This window comes from Xenopus tropicalis, chromosome 5 (genome assembly GCF_000004195.4).
Source record: "Xenopus tropicalis strain Nigerian chromosome 5, UCB_Xtro_10.0, whole genome shotgun sequence".
NCBI classification, from domain to species: Eukaryota; Metazoa; Chordata; class Amphibia; order Anura; family Pipidae; genus Xenopus; species Xenopus tropicalis.
Genome location: NC_030681.2, coordinates 111,575,884 through 111,589,368, shown reverse-complemented (window position 1 = coordinate 111,589,368; position 13,485 = coordinate 111,575,884). Strand labels below are relative to the sequence as shown.

The window sequence follows — 13,485 nt, the reverse complement described above, 5'->3', positions numbered from 1 at the left end:
TTACGAATAAAAAACAAGCTCTCTGCCCCAAATTCTGAAGCAGGGTCCCAAATAATTCCTGTAATTCAGGGTATTTTGAGACCCCAATTTCAGCAAAATATCTAGCTATGATGGAAACACAGCCTCTTATTCTCTATCTTCACCCCTTTATGACCAGTCCACTGTGTGCTAAACTACTTTCTATAGTCCCACGATTACCAATGGATTAAAAAGATATAGGGTCATCTTGCAACCTACTTTACAACACAAAAGTTAGTGTGCCTCCTAAAACAATGGAATCCATTTTAGCAATGATATAATCTTGGCAAAATGTGCTATTAAATATAGAAATGTGCTATCAACAAAAATGGATGGGATTGCACACCAAGGGATATCATCGATGTCTTTGTATATCATATCATCAATGAATTTGTAATGCAGAGAAAAGCTTTATTACATTATCACAAACACAATGAAGAGATTGTATAGCAACCATATGGACAGTTTACATTCTAGCTGATAAAGCATCCAGGTTCTCTGACAGTTTCAGCAGTATTCCGGCCTTGGTTACAAGGTACATAAGAAATAATGATTGACTTTTACTTACGGGGAGCTCCCTCTGCCATTTCTATGGCTGTTATTCCTAAAGACCACAAGTCGCTCTGGAAAAAAATAAGGTACATTTGTAATTCTCACATAGAGGCAAGGTTCAGACATACTTTGTGACCTTTTCCACTGCACTGAGATCTGATAATCCGGCAGGCTCTGAATCTGAGTTCTGCAGTTCTTAAAGTGGTGGTTCATCTTTAAGTAAACTTTTCGTATGTGATAGAATTGCAAATTTTCAACTGGTCTTTCATTTTTTAACTTTTTAATTAAATGCTTTCTTCTTCTTTCTTCAAATGGGGGTCACAACCCCAACATAAAAAAATGCTCTATAATATATTAAAGCCCTCTCCTATTCATAATCAATGTCTGGTTGCTATGATAACCTGGACCCTAGCAACCAGATAACTGCTGCAATCCTGAACTGGAGAGCTGTTGAATATAAAGCTAAATACATGCAAAAACACAAATAATAAAATAAAAACCAAACCAAAATTGTCTCAGAATATCATTTATCTGACTGACCCCTTTTAATCATGTACATACAGGCCATTCTGCCTGTTTGACATGTGGCAGCCAAACATACCAACAAGTCCCTTTTCAGATCATTTGTCACTGAACAACAAGATCGGGAGGGGTCCCGGTAATCCATTAGGCTGATGACATACCGATGTGATCATAAGGTAAATGGATTTATGAACATGTGTAATCTGCATATTGCAAGCTAATTCTGATTAGAATTTAGAGAATTAGAGTTTAGCTGGATCTATGCACTGGCAGATGCCATATCAGCCATAATTATGTGCCTATACAGTGGAGGAAATAATTATTTGACCCCTCACTGATTTTGTAAGTTTGTCCAATGACAAAGAAATGAAAAGTCTCAGAACAGTATCATTTCAATGGTAGGTTTATTTTAACAGTGGCAGATAGCACATCAAAAGGAAAATCGAAAAAATAACTTTAAATAAAAGATAGCAACTGATTTGCATTTCATTGAGTGAAATAAGTTTTTGAACCCTCTAACAAAAAAAGACTTAATACTTAGTGGAAAAACCCTTGTTTGCAAGCACAGAGGTCAAACGTTTCTTGTAATTGATGACCAAGTTTGCGCACATTTTAGGAGGAATGTTGGTCCACTCCTCTTTGCAGATCATCTCTAAATCCCTAAGGTTTCGAGGCTGTCTCTGTGCAACTCTGAGCTTGAGCTCCCTCCATAGGTTTTCTATTGGATTAAGGTCCGGAGACTGACTAGGCCACTCCATGACCTTAATGTGCTTCTTCTTGAGCCACTCCTTTGTTGCCTTTGCTGTATGTTTTGGGTCATTGTCGTGCTGGAACACCCATCCACGACCCATTTTCAGTTTCCTGGCAGAGGGAAGGAGGTTGTCGTTCAGGATTTCACGATACATGGCTCCGTCCATTTTCCCGTTAATGCGAATAAGTTGTCCTGTGCCCTTAGCAGAAAAACACCCCCAAAGCAAAATGTTTCCACCCCCATGCTTGACGGTGGGGACGGTGTTTTGGGGGTCATAGGCAGCATTTTTCTTCCTCCAAACACAGCGAGTTGAGTTAATGCCAAAGAGCTCTATTTTGGTCTCATCAGACCACAGCACCTTCTCCCAGTCACTCACAGAATCATTCAGGTGTTCATTGGCAAACTTCAGACGGGCCTGCACATGTGCCTTCTTGAGCAGGGGGACCTTGCGAGCCCTGCAGGATTTTAATCCATTGCGGTTTAATGTGTTTCCAATGGTTTTCTTGGTGACTGTGGTCCCTGCTAATTTGAGGTCATTAACTAACTCCTCCCGTGTAGTTCTAGGATGCTTTTTCACCTTTCTCAGAATCATTGACACCCCACGAGGTGAGATCTTGCGTGGAGCCCCAGAGCGAGGTCGATTGATGGTCATTTTGTGCTCCTTCCATTTTCGAACAATCGCACCAACAGTTGTCACCTTCTCTCCCAGCTTCTTGCTAATGGTTTTGTAGCCCATTCCAGTCTTGTGCAGGTCTACAATTTTGTCTCTGACATCCTTGGACAGCTCTTTGGTCTTTCCCATGTTGGAGAGTTTGGAGTCTGCTTGATTGATTGATTCTGTGGACAGGTGTCTTTTATACAGGTGACTAGTTAAGACAGGTGTCCTTAATGAGGTTGACTAATTGAGTAGAAGTGTCTAACCACTCTGTGGGAGCCAGAACTCTTAATGGTTGGTAGGGGTTCAAAAACTTATTTCACTCAATGAAATGCAAATCAGTTGCTATCTTTTATTTAAAGTTATTTTTTCGATTTTCCTTTTGATGTGCTATCTGCCACTGTTAAAATAAACCTACCATTGAAATGATACTGTTCTGAGACTTTTCATTTCTTTGTCATTGGACAAACTTACAAAATCAGTGAGGGGTCAAATAATTATTTCCTCCACTGTATATATAAATAAATATATATATATATATATATATATATATATATATATATATATATATATATATATATATATATATATATACACACATATACACACATTTGGCTATTAAGTGTAGAACTACATGATTACTGTTGTGGGCAGGGGTTGCTATATACCTTCACATATTTTCCTAGTAAGTAGAAAAACTTCCCCTGGTAATAAAGGAGTTCATTACGGCACTAGCTAAATATTATTTTTCTTGTTCATGGAGGTGAATGCGTCACAGTCATTTTCTGTGGGTCAGTACAGGTGGGAGTTTAATTGTAGAACTGGAAAGAAGACATATTCTTCAACTAAAAAGAGTGCTGAAAATGGCAGAAAACCAATTACGGCATTAAAGCCTCAGAAGGTTTAGCATAAATACTCATCTTCACTTAATCCATGAGGGATCAAGCTCTATAAAGCTGTATCCAGTTTTTAGATAAGTATGAGCAGAAGTCTTGTATTCTCTATGGAATGTACTGTGGTATATAAGACAATATCCTCATATTCCTATAACTGAATGCTGGCCATTGTATTCACATACTCAGTGTTATATGCCTTGACAGGATTCTGTTTCTCCAATTTCAAATACAGTTTACAGCAATATGGGAAACTATTTTCCAAACTGGTAATAATACTTGGTTAAAAGAGTTTCATATAAAAGATTATGGCCTTGTGAATTTAAAAATGTACATAATAAATGGAAATTCATGGAATCATTTTTATTGCTCTTAACATTCTCAAGCTGTACTGACTTGGGCATCCCTGTACTAATGCACTCACCTACCACTAGTTCTCTTGTTGGCAGCCTTCCATCAATTAGGATCAATATCATTTTTATCCTAATTGATGGAAATCATGGTTAAATGACTACAATTTTATAAATCCTGGCTGCCATCACAAGATTTGCATTCCAGCTCATGTCAAAGTGAATTGAAAGTAAAATTAATGACTCCAACTCTGAACGTAAGCAATTTTAAATATTCCCATTGCTTTTTGTTGCCTTGACACAGTGCATTAGGAAACGGTTTACTGATTTACTTTCTAAGATAAAGGATATCACCAATTTAGAGTATATCTAAAGATGATAGGTGAAACACCTGTTGGCCACACAATTTTAGCAAAAAACTAGGAAAAAGAACAGAGTTTATGTTATTCAATGATGCATGAATAAGATACATTATGCCAAGGCCAGGTTGGAGACCCTCCGGCACATGTACCTTGTAGTGTTCTCTAATGGCTGCACCACATGAAGAACTCAGGAGAGATTCTGTCTATGGAACACTGCAGTCAGTAGTTCCCAAAAGATACTTGCAGGTAGAGCTGATGAGCTACAAAAACACTGCCAACATCAACACTGGCAAATACATCGTGGGTTACATACTATATATATATATATATATATATATACTATATTCCATATACTTTTCATCTATGTGTCCCTACGCTTTTGGATGAATATTCTTTCCACTAAAATGCCTGCTAGAATGAAGGTACCCCCCCAACCCCATGCTAGAATTAATCTACCCCCAAACCCCATTTAAATTAGCATGCAGATGCTTAGGATAGCGTTGGTTCCATATGATTACATTTATTCTGTTATTTCCCTTCCAAGCTTTCTGACACATTAACACAGTTATTAGCAGATTGTAAGATACATTAAACCAGGTGGATTTTAGATATAGTCATTTAATCCACATTTCTAGAATTTTTTTCTTGCACTGGGTGATTCAATGAAATCAGTTTTAGCTTTAAGCTTGTAATAGGATTACATTAAATTCTGGCACAATGCTAGTTCAACAGATATTAGTAGTACTCTTACTAGAGCAGAGGCTCTCCCTCCACTTTGTAGTATTTAGTTTTGTACTATGTTTATTAAAAAAAAATAAGAAAAGAAAAAAACCATGAAAAACAAATTGAATTTATTAACTGAGGCTAATGGCTACTTGGCCCAACACTTTTCAAGTGATTTTCACAGAAGGCAATTGAGTGCGATACCAGTTGTTTTGCCCCAAATCCAATTCTAATAAAAATATTGCAGGCACAGTGAGCAAATTACACTCCCTATGCCATAGGCCTTCAAGGGGTAGTTCACCTTTACATTAGACTATAAGGTGTTAAAAAAAAAAAAAAAAGGACCAAAATAGGGAGATAAGCGACTAAAGGCAACAAAAACATTAAAACTGTAGCCTCAACAATCTTTTTTGGCTCTGACCAAAGTCCCAGTTTATTGGGGCTTACTGTATTTTCTGGGTATACCAAAACGCACACATTTACAAATAACCATTTTCTAAAATAAATGTATATTAATGTAGCTTACAAGTACATTACTTTTCTTTAATCAAATGTTAATGGGTGGATATCCAATTTAATTACACCCTATTTAGAGCCTGTTTTTGACTTTTGCTTTTAAGGGGAATCAACTGACTTTGTTTTTTACATCAATTTTTTTTAATCAAATTAATTCGAATAAAAATTATTTGCCAGTTTAGCATCTGTGTATTTATTTTATGTTTGTTTATTACATGTGTGTACCTCCATGACATCTAGAGATACCTGAACAGTTCCAGACAAAATAGGCTCTGATTGTAGCTTATAATAAGAAGGCAAAATGACTTAACAGTTAGTGCCAACAGTTATTAATTCCCTGTGCAGGTTTATAGGACTTAATGGGTTAAATCATCTGTGTTTTAGAAAGTAGGCTGCAGTGGGTCAGAGAATGCATGCAGCTTGCCTGCGAAAACTGTTCCAGGCACTTCAGACACTGTGCGCTGCTTTTCAGTGCAGATACCCCACCCATATAGCCACAGAGCCACCAATAATTATTAAACAAGCATAATATCAGCACACAGAGATGTTAAAGGTATAATTTATTTTGATTAAACAACATTAATCTAAAATGATCATGAGTGTTAATAATAGAGCCATTCTTAAGGATACAGCAGTAAGGCTGCTTCCCATCAATGACAGAAGGCACAACCAGCAGTGTATTTATATCCAGAACTGCCCTAAACATGCCTTTCCGGAACCCATATATATATCTTTAATATGCAATATCAGGTGCATATATTATATATATAAATATACAGTGAGGATCATAAGTATTTGAACACCCTGTGATTTTGCAAGTTCTCCCACTTAGAAATCATGGAGGGGTCTGAAATTCACATTGTAGGTGAATTCCCACTGTGAGAGAGCAGCTTTAAAAAAAAAAAAAAGATTCAGGAAATCACATTGTATGATTTTTAAAGAATGTATTTGTATTGCACACAAGTATTTGAACACCTGGTAATCAGCAAGAATTCTGGCTCTCAAAAGACCTGTTACTCTGCCTTTAAAAAGTCCACCTCTACTCCACTCATTAATCTAAATTAGTAGCACCTGTCTAAGATCTTTAAAGACACCTGTCACCCCACAGTCAGTCAGACTCCAACTACTACCTGGGCAAGACCAAAGAGCTGTCAAAAGACACCAGAGACAAAATTGTGGACCTCCGCAAGGCTGAAAGGGCTATGGGGCAATTGCCAAGCAGCTTGATGAAAATAGATCAACTGGAGCAATTGTTAGAAAATGGAAGAGGCTAAAGACGACTCTCAGTCTCCCTAGGACTGGGGCTCCATGCAAGATCTCACCTCGTGGGGTATAACTGATGATAAGAAGGGTGAGGAATCAGCCCAAAACTACAAGGGAGGTGCTGGTCAATGACATGAAGAGAGCTGGGACCACAGTTTCAAAGGTCACTGTCAGTAGAACACTACGCTGTCATGGTTTCAAATCATGCATTGCACGGAAGGTTCCCCTGCTCAAGTCGTCACATGTCCAGGCCCGTCTGAAGTTTGCCAATGACCATCTGGATGATCCAGAGGAAGCATGGGAGAAAGTCATGTGGTCAGATGAGACCAAAATAGAACGTTTTGGTCTAAACTTCACTCGCCGTGTTTGGAGGAAAAATAAGGATAAGTTGCATCCCAAGAACACCATCCCTACTGTGAAGCATGGGGGTGGTAACATCATGCTTTTGGGGTGCAAAGGGGACAGGACGACTGCACTGTATTAAGGAGAGGATGAATGGGGCCATGTATTGTGAGATTTTGAGCAACAACCTCCTTCCGTCAGTCAGAGCATTGAAGATGGGTCGTGGCTGGGTCTTCCAACATAACAATGACTCAAAGCACACAGCCTGGATAACCAAGGAGTGGCTCCGTAAGAGGCATATGAAGGTTCTGGAGTGGCCTAGCCAGTCTCCAGAACTAAATCCAATAAAAAATCTTTAGAGGGAGCTGAACTCCGAGTTGCTCAGCGACAGCCCCGAAACCTGACAGATCTAGAGGAGATCTGTGTGGAGGATCGGGCCAAAATCCCTGTTGCAGTGTGTGCAAACCTGGTCAAGAACTACAGGAAACGTTTGACCTCTGTAATTGCAAACAAATGCTTCTGTACCAAATATTAACACTGATTTTCTCAGGTGTTCAAATACTTATGTGCAGCAGTGCAATACAAATTCTTTACAAATCATACAATGTGATTTCCTGAATTTTTTTTTTTAAATACTGTCTCTCACAGTGGGTATGCACCTACAATGCGAATCTCAGACCCCTCCATGATTTCTAAGTGGGAGAACTTGCAAAATCGCAGGGTGTTCAAATACTTATGTTCCTCCCTGTATATAGATATATATATAAATGCTGTAGAAATGACCAGCAACACAGAGATCTCTTGTGAAAAAAACATGTATTTTTAAAACAGCATAAACAGCCATTTATGCCCATTATGGCTTTCTACAGTATTGGAGCCCTTTACCGTGCATCCGAGGTATGATATGTAGGGGTGTGCCATCCTTTGTGTATATATATATATACAAGATGGGTGGTGACTATGGTGGCCATTTTGAAGTCGGCCATTTTGGATCCAACGTTTGTTTTTTCAATAGGAAGAGGGTCATGTGACACATCAAACTTATTGGGAATTTCACAAGAAAAACAATGGTGTGCTTATTTTTAACGTAACTTTATTCTTTCATGAGTTATTTACAAGTTTCTGACCACTTATAAAATGTGTTCAATGTGCTGCCCATTGTGTTGGATTGTCAATGCAACCCTCTTCTCCCACTCTTCACACACTGATAGCAACACCGCAGGAGAAATGCTAGCACAGGCTTCCAGTATCCGTAGTTTCAGGTGCTGCACATCTCGTATCTTCACAGCATAGACAATTGCCTTCAGATGACCCCAAAGATAAAAGTCTAAGGGGGTCAGATCAGGAGACCTTGGGGGCCATTCAACTGGCCCACGACGACCAATCCACCATACCATCAAAAAAAATTGATGGTATGGTGTGGTATATGGGGTACAAAGATAGTGGGGCCATTCTTCATCAATGGAAACCTCAAGGCCACTGGATATTTGAAATTGCTACATGATGATGTGTTTCCCTCTTTATGCACTGAAGCTGGCACGTTCCCTGAGTTTTTCCAGGAAGATGGTGCACCACCACAATTTGGGTGTCAGGTCCAAGCATTCCTAGATGAACAGTTTCCTGGAAAGTGGATTGGTCGTCGTGGGCCAGTTGAATGGCCCCCAAGGTCTCCTGATCTGACCCCCTTAGACTTTTATCTTTGGGGTCATCTGAAGGCAATTGTCTATGCTGTGAAGATACGTGATGTGCAGCACCTGAAACTACGGATACTGGAAGCCTGTGCTAGCATTTCTCCTGCAGTGTTGCTATCAGTGTGTAAAGAGTGGGAGAAGAGGGTTGCATTGACAATCCAACACAATGGACAGCACATTGAACACATTTTATAAGTGGTCATACGTTAAAAACAAGCACACCATTGTTTTTCTTGTGAAATTCCCAATTAGTTTGATGTGTCACATGACCCTCTTCCTATTGGAAAAAAAACAAAAGTTGGATCCAAAATGGCCGACTTCAAAATGGCCACCATGGTCACCACCCATCTTAAAAAGTTTTCCCCCTCACATATACTAATGTGCCACAAACAGGAAGTTAATATCACCAACTATTCCCATTTTATATATATATATATATATATATATATATATATATATATTTACACACACACACACATACATTTTATATATATATATATATATATATATATATATATTTACACACACACACACACACACATACATTATATATATATATATATATATATATATAAAACTGCCACTCTAAGGCATGTGCCTTTCATTGCCTAAACCAAAAAAACTCCCTGGTCAAAAGGGACATCAGGAGTTTCTCCACCAGCTGTCCAATTTACCCAATCTACTGAAAATTAAAGCCATATTACACTCTTATAGTGTAAAAGTAGAATCCAAAAATATAAGTACCTTAAAGTCATAGGTTGCATCAGGGTTTTCATCACAGGCAATAACTTCAGGAGCCATCCAATATGGTGTTCCAATAAACGTATTTCTCCTGCCAACTGTTCTGTCAAGCTGGGCACTAACACCAAAATCCACTGAAAATGAATGTTACAGGCATCAATTACAACAGAGGCATGGGATCTATTATCCAGAATCTCATTGTCCAAAAAGTTCTGAAATCTGTCAATGCCCCCTCCCACACTGTTTTATTTAAACAATTCTTTATTTTTTGATTTGTTATTTGACTTGTCATTTAACTAAACAGTTTTATGCTGTTGGCGATAATTAAACTAGAATTAGTCTGTGCTGATGGAAAACAAATCTGTTGGTTTTTTTTATGGTAAGAGTTTTTAATAGTCCCAAGGCCCGGTGTCCCACATCATGGAAAAATACAGTGTCTAGAAAACACAAGGTTCCAAGCACTTAGAATCATACATCCCATAGCTAAACCAAATTTTATTTTATAAACCAATTCACCCATACCTGTTGTAAAGCCAATGGTTTATATGCTAAAGCTACATCATCTGAACACCATGCTGTTGAATATGTTGCATTTGGTTTACTAAAAGCATATGCTGATATAATAAAGGCAGACAGGGGGTTCAATGGTAATTGGTTTATGTAACAACTCAAGTATAAAGTACCCAGTGTTGTTTATAAAGGATACATTATCAGAACCCTTACAAATATGATTAGGCTAAAAAACATAATGAACTTGTAGTAAGGAGGCAAACATTTTACAAGTAATGTTTAAGAAGCTAAAATTAACATTAGAAAGCAATACCACACTGATTAAACAGTATATGGCTAAAACAGATTTCAAGCAGTAGAAGAACTGTAAAGCTAGGTTTATTTCGGGACACTGTCTCTGATTTACTGCCATGTCAATCGACAGGCAAACAATTTAACTTTTATGAAAACATCCTAACACGCTTATTTACAGTATTATTCTCAGCACAAGTTTAAAGACTTATATAATTATGCCTGTGGGCGCTGGGCTGTTTCACTACATAAGCATTCTGTGTCACCAGAACAGCTACTGTAGCTTTGTATTAATACCCAGAGACTATTCTGTGTAAATATGCATGGTAGGGTCTCAATAGAATACAACCTAAATACACATTTTGCCCAGTGCCCTGCGACTTATTGCCTTGCTACATCCATAATGGAACCAGGAAACAAGCTGGCCGGCAGTATGTATGTATGTATATCTTTATTTATAAAGTGCTACTTATGTACGCACTACAGCAGTGGGCAATGTACGCTCTAGCACAATACAAATACAAATATACCCAAATTGCAAACCTTATCGTGAAAGGGTATATCTCCCATTTTATATATAATGTACCGGTAGATTTCATGTAACAATCATAACAGAATTTAAAAAGCCTTTTGCTGCAATGCAGCTGTTTCCTTATTTTAAGGCTAGGATTTAGTGGCTGAATACTATAAAACTACAGGTAGTCTATCCTCTAAAAACCCATCAAACTATATTGCATAACATACGTGGGTGTTTAAGTATATCATTTAAGCCCTTACCACCTAAAAAATGGCATATAATATAATTCATATAATTTGCTATGCAGTGAGATTACACTCAAGTTTTGCCCAGGACTTTGACAGGTGACATTTCCATTTTGTTTACTGGCTGAGAGTTGTGTATGGAGGAAATTGTAATTCCCAAATACATATCTCACATGAATTTTCAATGAGAAACACATATTAAAGTATAAATATCCACAGCAAATGTAAATTCAAGTGTCAGTAGAAGTTTGCATTGGCAGATACTCTAACTCCACATTCTTCTTGCCATTCTTCCTTAATTAAAATTCGAAGCTTTCCTTACCCAGTTTAACTTCTGCGTTTTCTGTCAGCAAGACATTCTGCCCCTTAATATCTCGATGAATCACTTTGTGCTGGTGCAGATGACTCAGGCCCTGGGGAGATTGATGGGGAAACGTACACTGTAATATGTCTCTCAAGGCAAAAGAATAAATTAAAGCAGCATTGCTTGTTTGTCACCTGAAATTGATTTCTATACGGAAAGCAGTCTAGTAATTTAGCCTTTGCGTCCATTTACAACCTCTCTCAGCTCAAAAAAAATGAGTGTAATTATCAGTTTACTGTGAAAACTCATAACTTGGTTTGCCATTTTCACATTCCTAGAATAGGCAGCTCTACTACATCTGCAAAGTGATAAAACTACTGCCATAGAAAGATATAATAAAAACAAAAGCTGGCTAAATGCATCACCGTTTCCCAATCTATCTTTAGGCTTCCTTGTGAAGATGTATTGACTAGTTTCTAGGAGGAATTCGCACAAGTTTTGAATTGAAGTGACAATTCCTATACAGGTCCTGCCAGAGCTGCAATATCAAAACAGTGATTCTAATGGGAATTATTGAATAAAAGAGGCATTATAGCATCATTCTGAATTACATAGTGTATAGGGTTTCTGCTGATTAAAATAGTTACACTTCTTCTGGGAGATATTTCAGTTAAAACATAAATTGTGGCCGCAGACCAGTAACTGGTATTGGGGTTCTGTTACAGTCCATGGAAGAGTTTTGCTTCTGCAACAAAAACAGTGCAGTTGTACAGCAAGAAAACTATCAATACTCTGTTCAGAAGTACTGCTGCTGGAATATTGATAAAGTATCCCTTAAATATGACAGAACCATTGTTTTAATCAGTGGTAAAATATATATTTTTTTGTATTTATATGGGGCAATAATTACTCTAAAATACAATATAATTTGTATTTCATTTTAACAACCAGTATCCATCCACTTAGATTTAAAGGACCTAAGGTCAGAGACACATGAAAACAAAAGACTTTTTACACAGTATATTCATATTTACTGCATGAGACACCACTAGGTGATTAACAAACTTGAGCAAAAGAAACACTAACATCACGGTTCAGCATTTGTAGAGAGGTTTGATTTTCAAATTATTGCTACTAAAGATGTAGAACAGTGTGCCTTTTTTTCTTGGGCAACCTGAATTAAGGGGCAAATGAGCTTCAGGACCTAAAAACTGGCTTAGAAACAGATTTACATCATTGTAGAAAGGCATTTCTCAGTATTTAGGAAGTTTAAGTAAAGCCACCATAAAAAGCATGGGGACCCCTTTTCTGGGTCCCAACCAAAAGGTAAGAAATCCCTGAAAGGCAAAAACTGAAGAAAAGCATCTGTTTTAAGTGGAACTACCTTTAATCTGTGTTCCCTAGCATACAAAGCAGGAGTGAATACATGTAGCCAAGATTTTGTCACTCAGGCAACCAGTTGTACCATTTAACAATCATTTAACCATATGATACAGTTTCCATGAAAAATAACTGTTTGCACAACCTTGTATGTGTGTGCATAATTTCTTTTATTGTATTGTATTGTATTTATGGATATAGAAGCATAAATGTAGACAATATCTTACAAGGCTAAACACAAAAAAATAACAATAAAAACACATGCTTAAGTGCGAGGAGTTTCAATACACAGTTTTGAGGAATTTGCTACTCCAAAGAACTTACAACCTCTGATTTTAGGTTTTAGTGTTTGCATGAATGGTACTATTTTACTATCTTTAAGGGCTGTGACAGACGGGGAGATTAATCTTCCTTGTCGTGTGCGACTAATCTCCCCGATATCATACGCGACGCAACGATTTGCTGAAATCGCCAAAGTGCCTTGAGAGGAAACTTTGGCGATTTTGGCGCAGCGTATGCCATCCCACCGACGATTTACATTCTAGCTGGTGGGATGCCATATCGGGGAGATTAGTCGCCTGCGACTAATCGCCCCTTCTGTCACAGCCATAAGGGCTCTGGTACACAGGGAGATTAGTCGCCCGCGGCAAAACTCCCTGCTCGCGGGCGACTAATCTCCCCGAGTTGCCTTCCCTCTGCCATCCCACCGGCGAACATGTAAGTCGCCGGCGGGATGGCAGACGCGACGGCGCGATTTCGCGCAAATCGCCCCGCCGCGTCTGCCATCCCGCCGGCGACTTACATGTTCGCCGGTGGGATGGCAGGGGGAAGGCAACTCGGGGAGATTAGTCGCCCGCGA

The 13,485-nt window shown here is 38.3% G+C and overlaps 1 protein-coding gene across 15 annotated transcripts in view; it reads right to left on the bottom strand.

Moving 5' to 3' along the window:
- The window catches only part of tnik (TRAF2 and NCK interacting kinase), a 158,471-nt gene that overhangs the window by 58,432 nt on the left and 86,554 nt on the right, over positions 1-13,485 (bottom strand). For all 15 annotated transcript variants that reach the window (XM_031902218.1, XM_031902214.1, XM_031902212.1 and 12 more), the window contains exons 6-8: positions 11,265-11,355; positions 9,383-9,513; positions 587-641 (exon numbers count right to left, since the gene is read on the bottom strand). In XM_031902218.1, the coding sequence (XP_031758078.1) occupies positions 587-641; positions 9,383-9,513; positions 11,265-11,355 (277 nt within the window). The remainder of the gene's footprint in view (positions 1-586; positions 642-9,382; positions 9,514-11,264; positions 11,356-13,485) is intronic.